The sequence below is a fragment of the Lepisosteus platostomus genome, chromosome 1 (genome assembly GCF_059453375.1).
Source record: "Lepisosteus platostomus isolate fLepPlt1 chromosome 1, fLepPlt1.hap1, whole genome shotgun sequence".
Lineage (NCBI taxonomy): Eukaryota > Metazoa > Chordata > Actinopteri > Semionotiformes > Lepisosteidae > Lepisosteus > Lepisosteus platostomus.
Genome location: NC_142611.1, coordinates 60,590,783 through 60,615,626, shown reverse-complemented (window position 1 = coordinate 60,615,626; position 24,844 = coordinate 60,590,783). Strand labels below are relative to the sequence as shown.

Below are 24,844 nucleotides of genomic sequence, written 5' to 3'. Positions count from 1 at the left end.
AATTTCAAATTGTTCTTCTACTACACACTTAACTTGTAGTTAATACAATTTCATACTAAGACCATCAGAAATATTTTTGGTGATAACACTTTCTTAAATCAATGCATTCTGATTTGTATATATGCATTTCTGATCATTAAAAATGCAATAGTGGATACCACAGCAGACGTCACAGACAGACCACATTATATTATAAACCAGAAGTCCATGTACCAAGCTGCCAACTTCATATAAAAAAGTCAACCCAGAACAAATTAACAATAGCAAAAGAGGGCAACATTTTCCATTAACATTCTATAAAACTGCCACCGTTCGGTAGAACATTATCATAATGCAATATTGCACATGGTCTGCTTAAGGAAATATCCATTTATGGAGGGCCCATGAATCAAATATCACAGGTACTTAACCACTCGTCTTAAAATTCCCAAATGGATATCTTCTGAGTTTATAATGACCAAATTAGGTTCATATTGTATACAAATGGTTTCAAGTACATTTCATCCAAAAAGAACTTCTCTCAATCCAATACAGCATCCGTTTACTCTTCTCAACCAGTGATCCTAGCTATCCTGTGAAATCAGTCAGGGAACCAGGTATTTTTAAACCTAGAACAACACTGTGTTCATCTTTTAAATATTTTACAGCAGAAAATCCCCAGACTGAAACAGACAATAATTTATGATGAATGGAATGAACACAAAAGTAAAAAGTTTTAACATTGATAAAAATGTCTCAATAGGTCTGTATATTAACACATTAATTCTTATGGGATTGATGGAATTTTTAAAGAAATAATGACTTCTAAAAAACAGAAAAACATACATCCTGTGGTTTGTTATCTAAGCATTTAGGGCCTAGCTGATTTAAAGATTACAGTAAGGTTATTTTTGAAAGGCACAGCTAAAACTAGGAAATGAAATATTCCTGTGGATTTGCCCTTCAAAAACCAGAATGTATCACAAGATAAAAATCAATGGGAGCAAAACGGGAAATTCAATCACTTTTTAACAAAGCACCAAATCTGCAACTAATGGGAAACAAAAACTAATTGAGGCAAACTGCCAGCTCCAAGGATGTAAAAATAAGACGAGAAATTCTCAATAACAGTAAAACTTTGAGGGGTCCTCTTACACAGCCTGGGGCTAACATACCGACCATCACTCTCTCAAATAAGGCTCACAATAACAGTTTTACATCTCCTCTGTGCCATAAGCCATGCTCCTGGCTCATAGATCAGGCTTACACAAAGAACAGATCTTTCTTATATTTAACTTTCACAGATGCCAAGGTCAAAAAGAAAGTTATAGTCACCGTCTAATAAATAACTAATTCTTATCGATCTCATCAGACAGAATGACGGCATTGGCACTGAAGTGTAAACACGTCAAACTGAGGAAAGACGAAGCTCAAAGTCCAAAATGCATTTTATAGTGGTTATATTTATAAATTTTATTATAAATATATTTTTATTTTTAATGGATGTTTAAATTTAACTGTTTTATAATAATTGTATTTGCCTATATTGAATAAGAAAAATATCGGAGTGCAGGCTGGTAACAGCTTATGTAAAAACAGCAACTTGGCCCAGAAAATGCTCCGAGTCTTATTTTTTTCCTATTATTCTAAAACTACCTCTTCTTTTCAGCCTGTCTTAATTTCTGCTTGCACCCAAGATTGCTGAAGATAGCCATTATATCATAAAGACTGCCATTCCATTTGCTTATTTTAAGATACTTTGTTGTGGTAAACATCTCTTCTCATAAATAGCTTCTATATACAGTACAGCAAACAGGTTTGAGAAATGTTTACAAGATGAAAAAATACAATGGAATAAGGAGCATAAAACAGATTAATGTATTCAATTTGACTGTTTGCATAACAATTTCAATATGACGGCTTGGGATTTTTGAACCAAACCCAAGATCTTTCATCACATTCAAATGTTAAGGGCTTGGTGTTGAGATTTTTCCTATTAACACCAGAAGCATGCTATCCTAACTGGAAAGCAAAAATGTTTACACCTACATCACACAAGCTATTATCTAGATGAGAGGATGATTCATTCTCCTCTCCAACTTGTTCAAAAGCATTTGGACTGTTTAAATGTAAAACTAGAAAAACAGATTCTACTGTTTAATAAAAAACATGAACAACTTGTATCACAAAACTTTATTATAGATTATTTTTATGTTGTCCTAATTTAAAAAAAATGCTTTATTATTGTTAATGCCAAAATAAAGCAGACAAATGATCCTTTATCATTTTTGAAAGAGGCTAAAGCTGAGGCCCAGGTCCTGTCACTAAAAATAACACAGCTATTCTCTTCAATCGGTTGGAGTAATTAAAACTGCAGCTGTACAAGGAAAATTAAACACTATTTACACATGGTTATAAGTGACCAATTGCTATTACTACTACAGTACAAACCCAAAGCAGGCTCCACAGCTTCAAAGTCTTTGTTTTCCCTTCTTAGTATGGAATTAACCTCTACTTCTTCATTTGCAACTCATTCTCTGCATGTGTCATAATTCAAACAGTTAAGTATACCTACTACTTTCCAAATAACCTATCCAGTCTTCAACAAAGGTACAGTACATGCTAATATACTGTACTGTGTGGCAGAATTTACAAAAATGAAAAAAGAATATATCAAACCTTTTTAACTGACTGATTCATGCAAAGAAGAATTTGACACGATGAAGATGGTATCCAAAAACCAGCTGATGCCTGAAGGCCAGTTCCAATATCATTACCCATCCCCCTCAAGACAGCCTACCTACTACCACATTGCTTCCCAGTTCTATAGTCTAGCTTCATAATAAATGTTGTATATACTTGAGGAATCATCCTTTCTCTTCTATTTAGGCCAGCTGTCAATCACTTAAATATGAGCACCACAACCAAGGATAGTTTATTCACATTTATTTTTCCTTTTTGCTTCTGCCACAGCAAATAATTCAAGTACATATTTGGTCTATTCATGCCAAAGGACCTTTCAATAGTTACCATTTCATGAATAAACTCAATATTACTTTCCCATTTCTGGTGTAAGTGTAAAAAAAAAACTTAAATTAACCAATAACTGACTGCTGAAGGCCAGTCAGCATGTTTCCCACAATTGTTTAAAGTAAAAAAGACAGAAACACAGAATATAATGTCAATATTTTTCATTAAGTATATTAAAATGTTGACCATTTTTTTATTTCTTGTTTTGTCTGTTTCATTTTGCTCTCCTTGATTCAGTCAGCGATCCCCTTTTAACTAGGATTATGGAATGCCACTATCAATACAAAAATCATGCAGATTAACAGAATGTGTGCTATTGTTTCATAAAGAGGCATAAAAGACTACTTATCGCAACGAGCACATCAGAAAAATAAACAAAGATTTTTTGTTGAATTAAAAACAGAAGGCTGCAACATTTCATATATGTTACATATAACATAATTAATTTTGTGACAGCCCAGCAAAGTACAGATTCAACTTTCATACTAGCCTGAGATACCCAGTCCATGGCAACCTGTTGTCTTTTTTCAAACTGTTTATGTGTTTGTATCATACGCGTGGGAAAACTAAGCACACAACATTCTGCTTCAGGCATGCAGATTCTAACCTTTTCAGGTAATTTATTCAGTTGATTGGTCTCTAATATCTGGCAGTATAGCCTATATAACGTTAATTTGAACTGGTGAACCATGACATATAAAGACACATAATGGAGGCCTGATTGATGCTGATGTTTTGGGAAAAACCTTTACATTTTAAATATTCCTATATATATATATTTAAATATAAGTCACCTTATAAGATATTTATCAATCCTAATAACAGGAATACAATTAGTAATAGACTTAATAAGGCCACACATGTTGCCTACCACCTGTCATAATTAAAGACAAAAGCATTTTTCTATAAAGGTGAGGGTGATTACATAGCTAATATATCCATATTCATGGAATTATTTAGTTTTGTGCTGTTTGGAGAAAAAATCAGAAGCAATAATCTAAATATATATTTTTCCTCTTGGCTATATTTCCATAGGACATAATTATCAGTAACCATTAATAACTATTAAATAGAAAAAAGATTCTTATTGTCATTATGCTGAAAAAAAGCCCCTCAAGGAAAAACTGCAATCAGTCTTTAATCTCAGTTTTTTTATTTTACAGATAATTTCTTAAATGTGTCACTGAAATACTTTGTCAAATATGTCAAATATTTTATGTAAGATAAACAGATAGGGATCATTTTTCAATACTTATATACACTTTCCTGGAGGGACTCCAGTTAAGCTCATGCTACCTAGAGGAAAACCATCACACAAAGGAAGTTACAATGGAGACTTATACAGGCTAATAGTCAGAAATTCTATACTGCATACAGACGCTAGAATGAGTACCATGTCTCTCCATATTCTAGGGGTTACTGTGTTCCTACATTTGGAAAATAAACTAAAATACAAAATCATGTACATAGAAACCAACAATTTCAACCTACTAGCAAAATTATAAGGACCTATCAGAAACTATAGTTTTAAACTAAGATGATTTTAGACCTTTTGAGAATTCTACAAAAGCTATAAAGTTAGTTTAAAATAATCTTATCTATGTCAATCATTATTGCGTCATACAGTATACTGCATATATGAACTCCTTAGTCCTGCAATGAAAGGGATAGGTGGTGAGACCTTGAAGTGATGGCATATTGCCTAAGAAGACACCTAACAAACTAAAGGTTTTGTTGATGGAAGATTTACTTGTCAAACTGATAGTCATCTGGTGTATGAACAGTAAACAACGGAGTATCAGAAATGAAAAGCACGTTTCAATACGAAGAAGTCATGGTAATTAAATCTAGTTTTGTTCACAAACACACATCTAATTCCGCGTAGACTTTAAAATCCTCATGCTCACCTACAAGGCTTTACATGGCTTGGCACCTCAATACCTGTCTGAACTTTTATCGCCCTACTCCCCACCTCGCAACCTCCGCTCTTCAAATTCTGCCCTCCTTACTGTCCCCCAAGCCCGTCTACATTGTATGGGCGACAGGGCCTTCTCCTGCTATGCCCCCAAGCTCTGGAACTCCTTGCCCAAGGATATTAGAGAGTCACCTTCTCTAAACTCCTTCAAATCCAGACTCAAAACCCTCCTTTTCAGAAAAGCCTTTACTTAACTGGTTCCATTCTTCACCCCTCTGCTCTTCTTAATACCATCTTCCACGGTCTCCTCTATTGTTATTGTTGTATTGCTGTAATTATAATTGTGTCCTGTCTTGTGAAATTTTTCTTATTTATTGTTGTAGTCTTCTTATTTATTGTTATTGTCATCCTGTAAAGCGCTTTGAGAAGCCACCTTTAAAGGCGCTATATAAAATAAAGTTTATTATTATTATTATTATTATCTAAGATGATCGAGAAATGGATTCAAAATCAAGTTCATAGTTTGTCAGCCGACAGGATTTACAGTGGAATAACTAAAAGTAAGCATCCTAACAGCCATCCTAATTTTTTTGCAAATCTGTGAAAAAATAAATCAAAGCAATAATACAGCTACGCAATACAATACTGCAGATGTGTTTTCAAACATGCATACCAACGATTGACACAAATCTTTTCTTAGGATAAGGAACACAAAAAACAAAAATGCTCCAACCACACTTACAAGTCTAACACTTAAAACATATAACTCAGAATATAGACAAACACTCTCATCACAATACTATTACAGCACTTGTTTGTCCCTCTCGAACTTTTAATTTATCAGAAATCAATCCACCTCAACAACAGCTAGGAAACAAAATAGCTTTATTATAACTAGCCTTCTAAACTCAGCTATGTGTTTGAATGTGTTTTAATTGTGTGGAAGACGGTTTACTACATCCTATGACTCCTGAGAATGTTCTGGTCCTAGTTGCTATGTTCACCTAACAGACCACAAGGGATCAAAAGATTAAACCCCCCTACGCTTTCAGCAGCCACGTCAATTACACTGTTCTGACATTCTGAGAAGCTTACTGATGGGCTGATACAACATTACACTGAAGCAATTTGTGAATAAGGCTACACATTGCAAACCATGCTGTATTTCTCCTGTAATCAAGGTATTATTTAAATCTGTTGAACTCAAAATAACAAAAAACATTCTAATTGAAACAATGGGTCCCTTGTCCAAAAAATAGACGCTCCTGTTCCCTTCTTGGGATTAGCATTTGACATACAGTAAATGAGGCAGAGTGCTTACCCAAGAACCTTGACTATATTTAACTGGTCCTATACGTGCCTGAAAAATAAACCTGACAATGTATCTGAAGTTGTTTCACTGTTTCACATTTATAAATATTTTACTAATCCACCATTTTCTTTCAAAATCTAGAGGCAGTGTGGTGGATTAATAAACAAAAGCATTAATCCTTACATGCTAATGACACTTTGAAGGCATTACCACATTAATTTATGTAAGCAAAAACGAATATAAATTACCTGCTTAAAATGAAAAGGGGCTCAGCATGGAAACTATGCCATTTCTGCCTACAGACTACAAGAAGCACAATTAAAAGCCCTCTCACAGGATGTTATTAACATCAAAGTGCATCTGATGCAAAAAATCAATTAAGCAAATAATCTGCAGGTATGATGTCTGTTACTGGCCTGTTTATCTAACCACATATTATTGCCCTACAATAACTATCTTACCTACATGTATGCTGATCCAAACCCTCATAACATAAAGAAGCAGGTATTTTAATTTGCCCTTGGATATCTGTTGATTTTAACATGTTTTGGTAAAGAAATAATTCCAGCTGTTAACAGTTTTGCAGCTTTTGGTTTGGGAAATCCTATGTTGACAGCTGTATTCAAGATCTCTGTGTCATGTGGCAAAGCAACTCAATCCACACACTAAGGTGCTGTTTCCGCTCTTTAGGATGCCTACTGACCTGACATGCAAGCCTTGCATTCATAATGGCAAACAGATACTGAAATCAAAACTTATAATTACATTCCTCCAGCTTTGTAGTTAACTAACGCATTTAACTCAGAGCAGGAACTAAACCAAATCTGAACTAAATCACACTTAATTGTGCACCTGTAAAAAGTATAACATTTCTAATAATTTATTACATTGACATTGATGACTTTAATGATTTTAAATTAATCTGTACATAACTTAATGAAGTCTCAAAAGAAGTAAAATACCAACTCTATAGGAAGATTGCTGTTAAGCAACACATTTTAAATGCATTCGCGTTCTCATACACAACTCAAATCGCTGCAGCCATGATAAATCACCTAAAAAATTACACAGGCTGACACTCCTGCCTCTTCATCAGCCATCATTAATTCATCTATGCATCAGAGCAAAAAAATCAATTTCCAACCATTACACACTGCTCTACAACACCTCATTATATTAATGGCTCATAAATAAGCTGCATTTCAATACTTACAAGATTTTTATCTTGCTGGCCCATGACTCCATGGCTGGCTGTGATTGCTAATGGTTTCATAATGAAAAAATGTATGTCGGGCTGAATTTAAACATCCTGGGTTGTTGTTTTTTTTCTTCCCCACGGCTGGCTGGCTGAAGTCAGCCTCTACAGCAGAAAAAAAAGCTGCAGCTTGGAGAGCCGCTGCTGACAGCCTTCGAATGTCGTGCACAAGCAGAGCATGATTTTCATTCAGCGAGCACCAGCTGCCTCCATGTTTTCAGAAATAAATTCAAAAATAAGCTGCATGGTTGCACACCCTCCCGTCTTTTAAAGGTGCCATGACATTTAAAAAAAAGTGAACACCCAACGGAGATGTGGAAAAATAAACTCCGAAAAAAAATCTAAAATGGCTGACCGCACACTCACACTCTTCTCTCACACATAGACAGACTCCCTCAAAAGGCTTTATCCAGTATTAGATTAGTCTGGGACTAGGAGCCAGCCTAAAGCATTCAGCGAGGCATTGTTAACACTCCCATTTCATTTGCAACCAAAGGGGGGAAAGAAAAAAATCAGGGCAGAGCATGTGAATAGGGACCTCCTCCCTGACTGTTAATGATGCTGAGGGAACGGGCACTGCTGTCTCCTGCTCAACTCGCCAAGTTTCCACTATTAATTGAAGAAGCAAGGCAGTGAGTGACTGACACTATTCAATTAATATCCCCTCACTCCTTCACCCTGCAGCACTTGGCTTTTAAGGAGTTAAATACAAACAGCAGTACGCATTCCCTCCAATGTTTGCAATAAAGAGAGGAAAAAATAAATTACAGCCCCAACACAAAAAGCCCTGTGAAAGTAATTTCATTATCATGCTTACTTTAGTGGAGGACCACGGCTGCAGGCAGTTGGCATAGCAACGGACAAGGAAAGCCATTTCCTGGGCGGTGAGAAAGCTTCCTTTTCAAAGATGGGAGGGAAAAAAAAAACGGAACAAAAAAAACAAACAAGAGGACAAGCAGGAATTTTACAAGCAGCTGTAGACTGCAGTCCCCTCAGGATGCACACGCCATTACTGCTTCTTGGAGCAGGCAAGATCCAGCAGTCAGGTTGCTAACCTGCACTGGCACAGCACAGCGCCAGTGATGTAACTGCATAGCGATTCCCTACCCAATTCTGCCTGCTGCTGCTTCTTGCACTGTACCTCTCAGTGTTGTAAAATATTCAGCTCAAGTGGAAGAAGCACTTCCCTGCGGAATCTCGCCCACTCATGCACTCCAGCATTTCAGAGACCAAAGCAGAAATGAACGAGATGGGAGGCTTTGATAAAGTAACAACTGTCCATCTGCATCATAGCTGCTAGCTTATCAAGTCCCTCTGGGAGAGATCTCATCGATCACCAGCTTCTTATATTGTATCACAACGAAGGTGACGGATTTATTGAGCAACACTTGAGCAAATGGGTGCTTACTTTATCACCATGAATGGACAGAAAGCAGAAAATATATGTGGGGGGCCCAACCTTGATTACCCGGAAAAGGCAATGAAAAATATTCCTATTTAACTTTAATAAAAGCAAAAGAAAGAGAAATGATGGGAAGGGGTGATGTTCTTATATGCCTTTTATCTGTCTTAAGAAGTCCTAAAAAAAATTGAATTAAAATAACATGCATAAGGAAGCCTAATAAAGATATGACTATGACAGTTTTACCAATGCCAAGTATCATGGATTTATTTTTTGCAGATGAACAGAATTAACATTTCTTTATAAGCCCTATGGTGTTCAATTATAGTTTTGTGAAAAAAAAACAGGAAAAAAATAAAATGTTAAGTAGCTAAAAATGTTTTTAAAATATGCATGTTTTCCTGTTTTCCTAATAAATATGTGGAATAATAAAAACCTTAAAATTTCATGATCCTACACCTTTAGACCTTTGGTAAATTTAGTAGAAATCAGAAAGAGTCAGTAGTGTTCCCAGTACGTTTTTCTAAAACAAAAGTTTTGAACATTGTCACAACAGTGACATGTTTATCTGAATACCTTTAAGACTAAAAGTAATCATATATAAAGGCTAAAAATGTAGTATGGTATAAGCCTCTGCTTGGGTGTCACTTTTAACAGAATTACAATAAGATAGCTCCTTTGTCTTCTGCTTTCGATAGGTTGCAGTAAAAGTACATTTTGTCAACTGTAATATGTTAATTTTGGCAGATTCGAGACATAAAATGTAGCCTGATGGAGCTGACATTTGTACTCATGGATAGGACAAATACGCTTTTATACACACTTTTTAATTGCAGTTTGCAATTTTTTTTTTTAAGGAAGATTACGGAAAATGCAGATTCTCCAAGTCTACGTAAGTGTTTGTAATAAACTAGTGTCACAATACACTTTCAATTTTGAGGTTCTGTGCATTGTAGGTTTTTGGCAGAAAACAATTTAATGTCTCTTTCAGGGAGTTAATAGGTAGAAACAAGTTACCATTAGAGAAGCAGAGAGGAATAATAGAAAGTATCAAAGAAAGGGAAGAATATTAAGGGATGAACGCTTAGAAACTAGCAAACAGCTGATAGAAGGCTTGAGTGAGAAAAAAAGGCGAGAGAACAGCATAGACATCTTCTAAGAAGGAAGTGTAAGAGTCAAGACGGATTAACTGACACACCACCTGCTAGTCAAGATAATCAAGTTAGTCCCACTGACCCAAGATGTGGCAAACAACAGAGATCAGATTAAGGTCAGAGAACAAAAATCGGAATGAAGCATTAAATGAAACAGCTTTCAGCTTTAAATTAGAGGGGCTTTGTTTATCTGTAAATATTATGTACATTAGGCATTGTGTCAACTAACACATCACCACCATAATAACTAAAGTTCTAAAGTCATTGGAATTAATGAAAAATATTTGTTTAGCAATATATCAAAGGAATGCTAGTTAAAAAAACACAAAGCACATTAGTGGATTTACAAACCAACTACCAGATCTGTTATTTTTGATCATGTAGGTAGGAGCAATTTTATTAACTGTGTCTATAGCAGATACAGACCTGTGTGTCTTTCGAGGACAGGAACAGGAAAGTTAGTGAGATTCTATATTGCAACTTAGAAGAAGTTAACTAAATTTGTTTTGAATTGTTTTAACTGTGCAGGAAAGAACATGAATGAAATGACGGTGCAATACAATCTGGGATAAAATACCTGCATATTTCTTTTTGTCATTCAGTTTTACTTTATAAAATCACCTAGTTTGTTCAGTTAGTTGTGATCATATAACTTTAGTTGTGACATAACCAACTTGGTAGTTGCAGGTAGACTTAGGCAGCCCTGCTGTTACACTGAAGCATGTATTGTTAAGGAAAAATTACAATGATAAATCTGGCTTGGAATGCTAATTGCTTAGACTCCTTTTCCCAGTTCTTGATAACTTTAATTTACTAGCTCTACTAGATTAAAATGTTCACTTCTTTGGTGTGTATCTCAAGTCCTCCTTTGTTCGCAGCATTTATTTTGATTTTTTAAATAACCTTACATTAAGACTTGTTACACATGCTTCTAATTATGACATTTAATGCATCCAGAGAGAGTTCATAGCAATCCTCAGGGATCATACTACACTCTAATATGACATCACCCCTACCATGACCACACTCAGCGTGATATAATGTATCATATAAACAAGTGTGAGATGGTGACTTGATCATTAAATACTAGGCATCAATTACCAAGGGCAGAAACTGGAGGAGATGTGCTTAAAATGACATCACCTATACAAAGGTCCATCTCAGAGGTCCTTCCCAAACATTTCTTTTCCCAGATGTGTTTGACTAAAGTAAAATCTGACATTAAGTGTTATTATAAATAACCCTTTTCCCTTTTTCTTTTATACAGTGCACACAGCAAAAATCAATGGCATCCATTTTACTGTCTGGCAACATTTTTTTTGCTTGCTGTTAAGCCATCAGCTATTAACAGGGCATAAATACACACAAAAACCTTGAAAGGGGACCAAATGTAATCTGCTGCCGCCTTCACTGAAGAGGCAGGGCAATTAGGCTAATTTGTGGTGGAGTGGCAATTTGCTGTAAACTGCACATGGAAGGCTTGTGGCTCTGGGTAAAAGACAACATATCAGATGACCCTATTTTTTTTTTTTTACAAATGATGAAGCAAATCAAGATTGATTACTAAAGGAAGAAAAGGGTTTTGATGAACACTCACTCTCTCTGGTCTACTCAAAGATTCAGTGTGTCATCTCTTTACTATTATATGTAAGTGATCAAAAAACACGAACTAATAAAAGAACTGATTATGTTCAAAACACAAAACACTTCAGCGTACGTGCCTTATGATTTCACAAATTTCTACACCAACAGAAAATAATCAAATTTTGATTTTTAGTTCAGAATTGTCAAACAGCAATGCCACATGAGGCAGTTACAACTAACATTTGTTCTATCTATATCTCATATAACAATGTCACTGAGGCAGTTTGCATAAAGCATCACAAAAATCTATAATTCAACATAAAGTATAAAATTAAATGATCCAATTCATGGACACACATCAAGGACAAAAACTTTATAATAAATCTCATTTATGTCAAAAATATCAAAGTTCAGTACAGTTCACTACAAAGTACAGTCCAGAATATGCTAATTGCTTAAGTACTGAAAATGACAATGGCGGTCATTTCTGCATACTGTAGCCTACACTTGAAAATTTGAGGCTCTACCATCTTATTCTATTTCACATGCACAGTATTTAAAGAAACCCTTGAAGCTTGTGTCACACAACTTCTCCATCAAGGAGTCCCTGGACCCCTTGCAGTTCGCCTACCAGAACAACAGATTAGTTGATGATGCTGTCTCCCTGGTTCTCCCTACAGCCTTGGAACATCTGGACACTAAGAATTTGTGTGTGAGAATGCTGTTTGTGGACTACAGTTAATAATAATAATAATAATAATAATTGCTTACACTTTATAGCGCTTTTCTGGACACTCCACTAAAAGCGCTTTACAGGTAATGGGGACTCCCCTCCACCACCACCAATGTGCAGCATCCACCTGGATGATGCGACGGCAGCCATAGTGCGCCAGAACGCTCACCACACATCAGCTATCGGTGCGGAGGAGAGCAGAGTAATGAAGCCAATTCATAGATGGGGATTATTAGGAGGTACCCCTACTCTTTTCGAGAAATGCCCTGGGATTTTTAATGACCACAGAGATCCAGGACTTCGGTTTTCCATCTCATCCTAGATGGAGACTGTTTACAGTATAGTGTCCCTGTCACTATACTGGGGCATTAGGGCCCACACGGACTGCAGGGTGAGCACCCCCCGCTGGCCCCACTAACACCTCTTCCAGCAGCAACCTTAGTTTTTCCCAGGAGGTCTCACACCCAGGTACTGACCAGGCTCACACCTGCTTAGCTTCAGTGGGTTGCCAGTTGTGAATTGCAGAGTGATATGGCTGCTGGCAGTTCACCATTCAATTCCATCATACCCAGTCAACTGGTGACAAAGCTCAGGGGATTAGGTCTGTGCAACTCTGTCTGCAACTGGCTGCTGTACTTTCTGAGAGGCCACAGGTGGTGCGAATAGGTAATAAAACATCATCACCACTCACCCTGAGCACTGGAACCCCACAAGGGTGCTGTCTAAGTCCAAGGTTTTACTCCCTGTTCACTCACGACTGCACAGCAAGACTCAGCAACAACCGCATCATTAAGTTTGCGGATGACACCACTATAACAGGCCTGATCAGCGATGATGACAAGTCCACCTACAGGGATGAAGTTGTACAGCTGCTTGGGTGGTGTCATAGCAATAACCTCGACTTGATTGTAAATAAAACGAAAGAGCTAATAGTGGACTTTCGGAGACACAGGCCACACACTCAAGGCCTACTCAGTATTGATGGAACAGAAGTGGAAACAGTCACCAGCTTTAAGTTTTCGGGAATTCACATTTCTAAAGATCTAACCTGGACTGTGAACACTGACTCTATCTTGAAGAAGGCTCAGCAGCACCTTTATTTCTTGAGGTGCCTCAGGCGATGGGGAATGCCAGTACCTGTGTACTGCACCATCGAGAGCGTCTTCACCAATGGAATTACCGTGTGGTACGGCAACACCTCTTCTCGAGAAAGAAAGGCACTGCAGAGAATGGTCATTATGGCCCAGAAGATCATCGAACAGAAGTGGAAACAGTCACCAGCTTTAAGTTTTCGGGAATTCACATTTCTAAAGATCTAACCTGGACTGTGAACACTGACTCTATCTTGAAGAAGGCTCAGCAGCACCTTTATTTCTTGAGGTGCCTCAGGCGATGGGGAATGCCAGTACCTGTGTACTGCACCATCGAGAGCGTCTTCACCAATGGAATTACCGTGTGGTACGGCAACACCTCTTCTCGAGAAAGAAAGGCACTGCAGAGAATGGTCATTATGGCCCAGAAGATCATCGGCTATGGTCTCACCGGGATTAAACAGCTCTATGAGGACCGCTGCCATGGTAGAATTCTGGCCATCACAGAGGACAGTCACCATCCCGGGCATGAGCTCTTCACCCCACTGCCCTCAGGCAAGAGATACAAGAGCATACAGACTCTTACCACTAGATTCCTCAACAGCTTCTAGCCACAAGCAGTGCGATTGGCGAACACATTTAGCCATGCCTCTCGGACCACACCTATACCATCTACCTCATGATTTCTTATTTATTGCCTATCTCCAGTCATTGTTTACACGTCAGCATTGTTTACATTCAAACTGTTTACTTGTTTACTTGTACATTGTCTACTGTTTGTTTTTTTTCTTGATGCCCTGTCTGCACTTTGTCTTTTTACACTTGTTTTAACAATCGAGAGACTTTCTGTAAGTAAGAATTCCATTGTACCAGTACACGTACCGGTTACATATGGCAATAAAGTTCAAGTTTAAGTTTTAAGTTTAAGTTTAAGCTATGTTTTATCAACAATATATACAGTACTCTTCATTATTATAATCAACCCAGAATATTTAAAATACTAATTAAATTATGCATAACACGAAGTACAATCTCAAATGGATCATCAAGATTACATTCAGATTAGAGGTGAAAGTAAAGGGAGTGGAAAACTCCCTAATCCCATTACTATTGTTTTAAAATGACTATAACATGCATTCAAATTCTAGTTATACTGGTTAGATAGGCTCCATACATGGAAAATAATATAAGACACTCCTACTTTTCATTTGTAGTCACAAATCTTCTGCCTTTTAACTTTCTCTGACAAAGTGGTGCTTTGAGAAGAGTGGGACCAAACAGTTAAATAAATCTAGATAAAAATAGTGTACTAATGGAAAAACAGTAAAAAAAACTAATAAATCTAAAAGCCTAAACAATTGGGACTCAGTTTCAGCTTTCCTTCATTTTGAACCTTCTGAGCAGCAATAGTTCCTGCAAAACATTTCACTTATTTGTATTTTCAAGAGCTGTTCAGATGCATTCGAAATCTATAAATTATAAAGGCCTAATATTTATCCTTACAAAGCCTAACGTTCCTTATAAAAAAAACCAATTAGGACTTTTTACTTTGTAAGATTCTGTAAAATAGCCATAAACTTAGACAGAATACTCATGCTTTCAACCTGAAAATGGCACACCGATCTCGACGTTTCATGAGATTACTTTACGGGGATTGCATTCCCCTTTCCTGTCATTTCATATCAGGTAAAAAGACTGACATCATCCTCCAGCTGTGTACGTACTGCATATAATGCATTTGTTATCTCGCCACTGAAAAACACAGTAAATAACGATTATTTCTTCTTCTGCATATGGAGTATGACCACAAAGAATGGATTATCTGAAACATATCTGGAGTGATCTTTGCTCACTCACATCTTTGAGGCTGTGAACATATTTCAAGCTTTCCCCATCACCTGAACAATAACTCTTTGACAGTACACCATCCCCTAAGCAATCATTTATATTGATCATGAAAAAATACAACCTGAAACATAAAACATCTGCTGATGTGTCAGCTTACTGCAGTGAATTCAAAGAAAATCCATTTAAATCATGAGATTATTAGAGGAAAGCTACAAATAGTATACTTAATACTGCTGAAAGGACTTCAGTGAAAGTTGAGTTTAGTTAAAGACTACATTAAGAGGTGCAAACACTGAAATTCAGGTTTTCAAGCAATATATTTAAAAAAAGGCAGTTTAATACTTTATTTCACTTTTACTACTTCACATTTTAAAACTAGCATCCAACTGCCATCCTTCCAGAGGATGTTTTAAAATGCTGTCTTTTAAGATTTGTATTTTAGGAAATGATTTTTGGTCTCCTGATGATTGTTAAGCTAAGTCCTTCTAAATTGTAGAATTGTGTGTTTACTACACTAACTTATTTAACATGGTAATGTATGTGTACAACAACATAAATACTTTGTAGACAAGTTTTAACAATTTTCGGTTGGTCATTATGTTGTGTGTATTCAAATGGTTAACATATAAAAAATATATAAATCTACCACTCAGCCTGTAAAGCTGTTTTTCTCATAAGGTCTCATTCTGTAGAAGAAATACTTTCGTCTCATTTTTCATATGGTAAAATTCCCACGGTGCTTAAGGGAGACCAAAGGATATATTAACTGCAGTGACCGGTCAATTTCCATTTGTTAACTTCCTGTCCAAGATGAATGACAGGGAGTGGACTTCCTCACAAACACGAAAGTAAAATAAAATGTTGACTATGTATAAAAATCTTAACACAAAAAACAAAGCTACAGTGTACTATGACAGTCAAACATGAAAATGACAGGAATGAAGAGAGAAGAGGAAGAGAATGACAAAGAAATCAGTATTCAGAAAAAACTTTTTGAGTATGTTTTATTTAGTATTTAGTATGTTTTATTTAAAAACTAAAGCTGCAAAATAAATAGTACAAAAAAAGACAATAACAGCAGGCCACTTCATAAGAAAGGTTTCATATGAAATAAATCCAAGCCATCTTAAAATAGCTTCATCTGAAAGAGATGTTTAACTCCTACATGAAACAGGATTATCAGAGCCTCTTCTCATGACAAAGCATGTTGCTCAGATATTTTTTAAACATGCACAGTAAATTAATTTTGAGAATGAAAAACACATTCAGCATTACCAAAATGCATTTATAAGTGATTCAGGACACTTTACAATCCTGTATTCTTCATCCCTTCATCATGAGTTGCTTCAGAACCACTATTGAGTTATGTTTTCCATACTAAGATACCACATAGACATAACCTGCATCTCATGCACAGGAGTAGACAATCTTTCCTTTGATCACAGCATTATTAAAATGATTACAATTCCTATCTAGAAAGTACACTACTTTTGTGCTGCTTGTACCTTCTATAAAACCTAACCATGCTTATATATTTGAAACTGATGACAACAAATGCTGTAACCCCCTTTAGTACACATTCACAACAATGTGCCATACGTGACAAAGAGTGCTGACATCTTGACAAGTTATAAATAAACATTAGCTCAAGCACCCAATGTTATCTCAGCTATAAAAAGTACTGGATGAACCTGTGAGGCTGGCAGATCTGATCACCCCATCATGCATATTAGTGGAGAAATTAACCACTTGTCTTTGTCAGCCTCCTTTAACCATGCCGGTTAAGTTTGCTTTTGCTGGTGATATACTGTTATTCCCAGACTTCCTGGTTCTAAAAAGACTTTTAAAGAAAGAGAAATTTGAAGGAAAACATTTTTGCAGTTTTTATTTTAGAACACTAAGTTGATCTTTATGCCAGGAGACAATCACAAAATAATACAGCAAGCAATGTTCTTTGGAGAAAAAAGCAGTTATAGAAATGGCAACTTTGTTCTCTGAATACCAATGACCACTGAATGATGATAATACATTTTGAATATCTTTATTACTGTAATGAAATTTGCACAACGCTATTTCAATATCCTTTTTGTTACATGTGCCAACATCAATGAGTGTCTTTATGTCTGAAATGTCATCCTCTTATCCACGAAAGATCTTCAACCACTCTTTCAATCAATTTAGTTGTTTTAAATTTTGACAAGTGCTGAGACATAGGAATAATGGTTCATTCCTCCTACTGATCTGCTTATTTTAAATGAAGTTACATAATGCACATGGCCTTTACAACCACCGGTACTTTAGCAATGAGTTTACCCATTTTCTGTTAAAAGTGAACTACAAATAATACTTTGCATAACTAATTTCCAACCCTTAATGTCACTGTAGTTTTATGGGTTTAGAAGAAAGTACCTCAGCCACTAGCTAAAACAAATTAATGATGATAAACACAAATCAAAGTGTTTCTTCCGAGTCTAGCACCCGAGGCAAAACTGCATAAAAAGTATAAAGTAATTATAAATCAAGTGCAAAATGAGAAAAATTAGAATACGGGCCAAAAGTGCAGTTTTCATAACATCTCAACTTGTACTGCATTTAAAGTATGCTTAATACAGCAGTTAAGCACTTAAAAAATGTTAAAATCCATTTAATTAAAAAAAATTAAAGCTCCATAGTTTAAGAAAAAAATAATCCTTTAGTTTTATTGCCAACTTGTCTGTTTCTGAATTATAATATTATACAGTATATTAATGGTCAAGTCAAGGTTACTTGAGCTGAAACTTGGATTTTTCTGGATTTCAGTTGTCAAATAGCATCTTAAGGTGACCCATCAAATCATGCACTTGTCCTCCCTGCACAGAGAGAACAACAGACTGTTCCTTCCAGCAGTATGTGCAGGTTCTGGCTCTGAGGATGATGTCACCTTCCAAAATAGACAACCTCCAGTAAATGTTCTGAAAACAATGTGAGAAGGAGTCACACTCCTCCACAATCCCTTGCCACCAAGCTATAGCTTGACAGCCTTTACATCAGGGCTGCTGCTCAAAACACTGCATGCAAATTCAGAGAGAAACATGGAATTCAATGGCAAACATTTTCCATTAAAATATTCTTAACCTTTCTGCTACATGGAGTTTTTCAGATTCTAATCTGACTAGCAATGAAGTCTGAAATTCACCTCATTCAAACATCCCATTTCGAAGTGTTCTTTTACCCTCACATCTTTCTATTACTATATAAAGATATCATTACTATTGTATCTACAATAAAACAGAGTTATGTTCTAAGCACTGCTGCAGATCTGACATTTAAATGTGAAAAACACAAGTAACAAACACGTTATTATATATTAAATACAATAGTATAAAATATTTTCTTTTACTTAAATACATTACAAGAAGTGCTTAGCATTTTTAAACAACAGAACTGAAAAGTAGCAGGTTTAATGCTCTGAAATTGTTTTCATATTTGCCTTTACAAGATTATTGTAATTATCTCTTTTTTAGATATATTTCCGAGAATGATCCAGATGGCTGTAAATCTGCAGGATTTATACAGAAGTAAGACATGAAACATCTTACTGAAAATCACATCTGTATTTCTAGGACTAGCTATTTATGATAAATTCCTGCCAACTCTAAAAATGCCAGCATTGTTTATTCGTTACCTGCATTCATTTTATAGTCTCTTTAAAATTTCTTACAAATGTTGTACACCTGTCACTGTGCTTTTATATTCAAGCACAGCTGAATAACCGCACACAAAGTTGCAAAGGACAGAACTAAATATAGGCAGGCTTTTCTCAGAAATATTTGATGGCTTTGTCACTCACCCTGTGTGTTCATCCGAGATTCCTCCTGAGTAAACCCTTCCTTAATCAGTCTTTGACAAGTAATGGGAATAATAGAGAGGACTACAGCACTAGAAGCCAAAAGCTCACACCCCTAAGATAAAACTAACAAAATGTAAGCTTATTCATTTAATTTCTAAATTTGATTGGAATAAAAAAAAATGATTGTGAATCTTTTTAAAATGTTTTTGTAGACAACTTATTTTGCATCTGTTTTATGAAAGAAAGGTGAACATGTATGAATAAGATTCTTTCTATTTAGAAGTACTGTAAAATGTAAATTCCTTATAAATATTGGAGAACTAAGACATTGGTTTAAAAGTTAGAAGCATTTTGCTGAATATCTGTACAAATTAATACATTTTTAAGTACTGGATAGCAGAAAGATAACCCAAACTTACCCAAATAAACCTGTAACTAATGGTACATTATCTGAAAATTGTTACACATTTTGAAGTGCATTCGTCAGCATGCATAATTAAATTGTGTGCTCAATTTAAGACAAAATACTTAATTTTCTACTTTATAGAAATGTATGAATCTTCAATTCTAAAAAATACATTTTTAAAACCGTAAAGCATTAAGAAATTGCAGGCCTCTTCTTAGAAATTTAACATTTCCTTTAAAGTACAATTTCTCATAAAGAAAAACACATTTTTGAAGTTATATTTCCAACTTAAACATTGAACACAAACAGGCAAACAAGACAAAAGAAAACAAATTTGACAAATCTTAAGCACAGTGCAAGCACACCACAAAACCCCATGTTAGTAGACATGTACATATAACAGTTACAATACCTGAGGTTTAGTGCATTCCTGTGAGCCAATATGAAATGAATGCCATAAAAGGAAAAGGAAAAGATGAGAATTATCACACATGCCACATTTCATTCCAAGATTATGAAAATTATGCTTGAAGCTTGATTATGTCCCTTAAAATTATGCTGTATGAGTCATGCAAGCTGAAAGAAAAAAAGCATTTTCATTCTTTATCATGCTGATGCAGGTTCGCCATGCAGTTTAAAATTAAATAAAAATACCAATAACTAATCCTCTCGAAACATGCTTCTTGCAATCCATACAAAACCTTTGAGAACCTAGAACAATTTAATAATCAGTGCTAAAGAATTACTGAAATAATTTTTTCTCTGGGAGCCAGCTTCTTTCCTATGATTAACATCCATCCTTGTGTAAATGATGTTCACAAAACCATAACAATTAAGGAATGGCTGCACTGGGACAGCAAAGTCCCTTATTGACACGAATAGCTAGATTTATCTAGTAATAAAAATGATATACTGTATCTATTTTATTTTTAGAGAACACCAAACGGTATGTACTTCAAGAGCAAAAACCCATCATGATTTAGACTCCTGACATCTTGGCATGTGTAGTATTTCCTGAACTTGCAGTCAGGTGTATTATATATTCATCATTTAGTCATTAATTATGCTGCACACAGACTAAGCAAATCATAAGATGGAACATCTGGACAGGCTACAGTTTAATTTGGGCACAAGTCTAAAAAGTGGTGTTTCACTTTAAGCCTCCATATTAAGTGCTTTAACAATTCCATTTAAATCAAAACATTAGGGTGGGTTTTCATTTTCTATTCTGCTTTGTACCTGAGAAGCCTAAACGAAGTTTATTAAACTATGTATTTGAACTGTTCCAGTATTTGAATCGGATATTAAACTCATCTCTATACTTTAGTTTGAAATAACTAGGTTATTAGTGTAGACATATGGTAGGCATATAAATAGCAGCGTGTGTGGGTGGCCTGTCACAAAAAATGCCACAGCACAATTTAAAGTCTCAATTTGTATTAGAAACAAAGGGATTGTCTGCAGCTTTGAAGCAGACCATTTATATGCATAAAGCACACAAGTATCGATCATTTTAAAGAAAGAATATTTCCATGATCACTTGAGAGGCCTGTTCAATTTGGCTTCTGTAACTGTAAGTCTGACAGTTTTCCCATAGCAAACACTGCCTCAAAGTTTAAAGCCACAATGTGAAAGGAAATCTTGAAAGAAAACTGAATTAATTAAATAATTAATTGATTTGACTTGTTCAGTTTCTGATTTTGCCTGCAAAATACAGTGGTTGTCCCTTGAATTTTCCAAAATCTTTTAATTTACTTGAAACGTATGTAGATGTTTTAAGTTTAATAATAGTTTTGACTGTACACTGTGTAATGTGCTAATGACTGGATCTGTGTTCTGAGAAATCATAAGTAGAAATTAAATGTGTATAGATTTACAGATTAAGCAACTTCAAAACTGCATACAGTGCATCTTCCATAATACATTAGCTTTATGCACCATTCAAAATATTTTCTCACAAATTCCATGTTTCAAAATAAGAAACATTTGTAATGTAATGCTGCTCAGCATTTGTGTAAAAAATACGATTTTTTCTGAACTTTGCAATGTGTCTATAAATGTGCACATTTCTTTGAGTTTATGTATGGATGTATAATGTTCTGGGACTTCTAAACTATCAGCTGAGAATGTCAAAAAACCCAGCAGTGACTACCACCCTAAAATTGAAGGGAAGGGATGAAAGGACTTTGATGATACATGATTATATGGTATAGTACAGCAAAGCAGCCAATTCACAGATTTTCCATAATTTCTTAAATGGGAGTTTAAAATGTTTTTTAAAGAAAAACTGGCCAAGCAATTAATAAAATTACCAGGCTATAATTTAGTATTCAAATCTGCACAACATTTTTTTAATATAATCTTTTCAAAAATATTTGACACTACTTTCCTGCACAATGTTTTTTGACACTAACTTAAAAAGAAGTTCTGCAACACTAATTATTTCAGAATCTAGTGCGAATGATGATGGTGCTTTATAGCCTACATCCCAGCTACTAGGTGTCACATGCAGTACAGATTTCTGAAGGCTATCACTGAAGGTTTGTGACTATCCATCGTCCAAACGAGTAAATGCAGACGAAAATCTGATGTCATTGCTGAACCAAATATGCTTAGTTTTAACAAACTGAGGATATCATACATTTGAGGGCATAACTTCTCAAAGTTGTAACAGCTGGTGTGGTTACAAGTACATAAACCTAACCCAAAAATGTAGTCAATTTCAACCTGAAGTGAATTTGTTTTATATATGCAATTGCTTTTTGTTGTTAAATGCTTAACACCGTACACTATTATCACAGCCTTTAAAACACAATTTAAGCCTATATCAAACAATCCGCAAAATATATCAACAGGGTATATACACACACATCTTAGCAAAGAAAACTCTGGAATGCAATTCCCTTATTCAAAAAAGTGCTACGAAATCAGTAACTGTATGGGTGCTGAACAAAAAATATTAAGTCCCGGACTTCTTTCTTTTTCCTCTTTTTGTCATGACGAGGCATATTTGCATAGTGTTTTGTTCTTTTATTACATCTACTGATAGTGGGCTGCATTGCATTATGCAAACCATTAACATTTTCTGTAGTTCCTCTGTATTGTAGAAGACCCTTCCTTGTTAAACGTCATCACAGATATATTATCATATGATTATGATAATCACCACATTTTCTCTTGCCTTTGAGCTATTGCAACTCACATTACTGAACATTATGCAGCATGGAGGTAGTAACATTAAGGATTGTTTTTCCAATGTACATAGAGTAGGCACATTGGCATATGAAGGTCACTGAGAAGATTTTCTTTTAACATTATAATGACAAAAACAAAAAGTCCAACTAAACTTAACTTTAATTCTTATGAAAATTACACAATTTGCACGTTTCATCAGGCATGTGACCTCAACTCTGCTGCGATCCAATGGAGTGGACTTGACAAAATGAAGAGGATGAGTACAACTGGTATAAATATCCTCTGCAAGACCAGCAATACTGTGTAGCCAGCTGTAAGGGGGGATATTTAGTAAATGTTTGTAATAAGATGACAGGATCTCATTGGATTTTCTGCATCTTCTGAAACATTTTTGAGATTAACATACATTAGTTAAAGTCAATAACTTTGTTAATAGTTAATGATCCTTCAAAGTTGCACTTCAGTAACACTAACCTATAACTACCCACTCTCAACCATCACTACATAGTATTTTTTAAGTATGGCCAGTACATATACACAAGTATGATTGGCATACCTAACATGTAAATAAATTAATCTCATCATTAACAGCAATTATCAATCCACAATTGAACCTTCCCAAAATTCTACCATGATCATCTCTCATCCAGTTTTATAATTTATCAGAAAGGACACAAATAAGAGGGAGCAATTTTGCTTATTAAACTTATGTGGTTCAGTTTTTCAACAGGTCCACAGACAGTATTGGTTGTACTGGTAAATCCAGCCAACTACAAAATCAGTTTAGTATTTTCTTCATCCATGATCCATAGCTTGTGTCTGTTACATGTGTAGAAAACTGCCATATTTGTCTCTTATGACACATTAGATCACAAACAACTATAATATATAACTATAACTATTGAGGCGCGATGCGGTGACTCTATGGCTAAAAGGCTGACCCTGCGCTCTGACTCCAAACTTCTCTCCCTGTGTGTGCACCTCATGGAGAGCAAGTTGGGGTATGTGAAAAGACAAATTCCTAATACAAGAAATTGCATATGGTCAATAAAGTGACCTTTATAAGTTATAACTTCTTTTCATATTCTGGGTCTTCTTGTTAATCCATATTTCTCTACCATTTTTGCATTCAGAGTTGTTCCACATCTAGTACTTTTAAGACACAACCAGCCTTTTCCCTTTATCATAGACAGTCTTCCAAAAACCTTCCAGTTCCTCTTTTCTTCCGCTCATTCACATTTTTTGGGTTTAAAACATTTTTCAGTGTCGAAAAGTTTAAAAATTAAAGTTTAGAATTTAAGACTAGGTTAGTAAGCAATACAACACTCAATTTAGCTTTTCTACTGTCAGCTGAGGTAAAAGATCTGCAGTGCATTTGCTCAGCTCTTTCAAGTATAAAACAATATAGTATTAAACATAGTATTGTACATTCTAAATGGGGTTTAAGTAGTGTTATGCATTTTCATTATTTTCTACCTGTATACCTCCATTTAATAGGCAATTATCAGCCAATAAGTTTTCATTAAATTCCAGTGCAGCTAACTGTCCCGATTGCCCACTAAGTTTAGGATGTTTTTTACTAAAAATATAAACACCATCCTTGTGATTGCTGCACATTTCATTAACCTTAAATCCAATGAAAGGAATATTAAACTTCTGGTTAAAATAAACTCTGTAACCATAAATTTGGTTAATATTGGCTTAAATGCAAGTCAAGCAGGCTCTGTGTTAAGTGAACAGCATCATATACAAATTGTCAAGGAAGACGTGGAAGACTAGGAGTATGTTAAGAAAATAACGTTTGTTTAGACTCGTGTTAAGCAAGTAACTTACAGTTCACTTAAGGTTATGTATTAAAATGTTGGAATAGCCTGCTTTGCCTATAATTATAGCTAGGATTGCTGCAAGAAGAAGTCTCAGTGATTCTGAAAACAAAGAAGGGGTGATTGTTCAGAGATATTTGGCAGGAGCTTGTGTTACCAAGACAGGTATATAAGATGATATCAGCACAAAAATCCAAGGAAAATACATCTCTAGCAAAGGACAACAGTGAGCAGAAGTACATACTCCAGGATTGTGATATCTGTGCCTTAATTCAAAGCATAACAGTT

The 24,844-nt window shown here is 35.4% G+C and overlaps 1 protein-coding gene across 16 annotated transcripts in view; it reads right to left on the bottom strand.

Moving 5' to 3' along the window:
* Positions 1–24,844, bottom strand: part of rapgef2b (Rap guanine nucleotide exchange factor 2b) — a 155,824-nt gene that overhangs the window by 43,879 nt on the left and 87,101 nt on the right. For 11 of the 16 annotated variants that reach the window (XM_088633263.1, XM_088633269.1, XM_088633270.1 and 8 more), the window contains one exon: positions 19,951–19,968. The exons of 2 other annotated variants lie outside the window; for them this stretch is intronic. In XM_088633263.1, coding sequence (XP_088489389.1) covers positions 19,951–19,968 — 18 coding nt within the window. Of the gene's footprint in view, positions 1–7,449; positions 7,954–8,308; positions 8,465–19,950; positions 19,969–24,844 lie in introns of those variants that run through there. 3 more of the 16 variants (XM_088633279.1, XM_088633280.1, XM_088633278.1) reach the window with 3 other exon arrangements.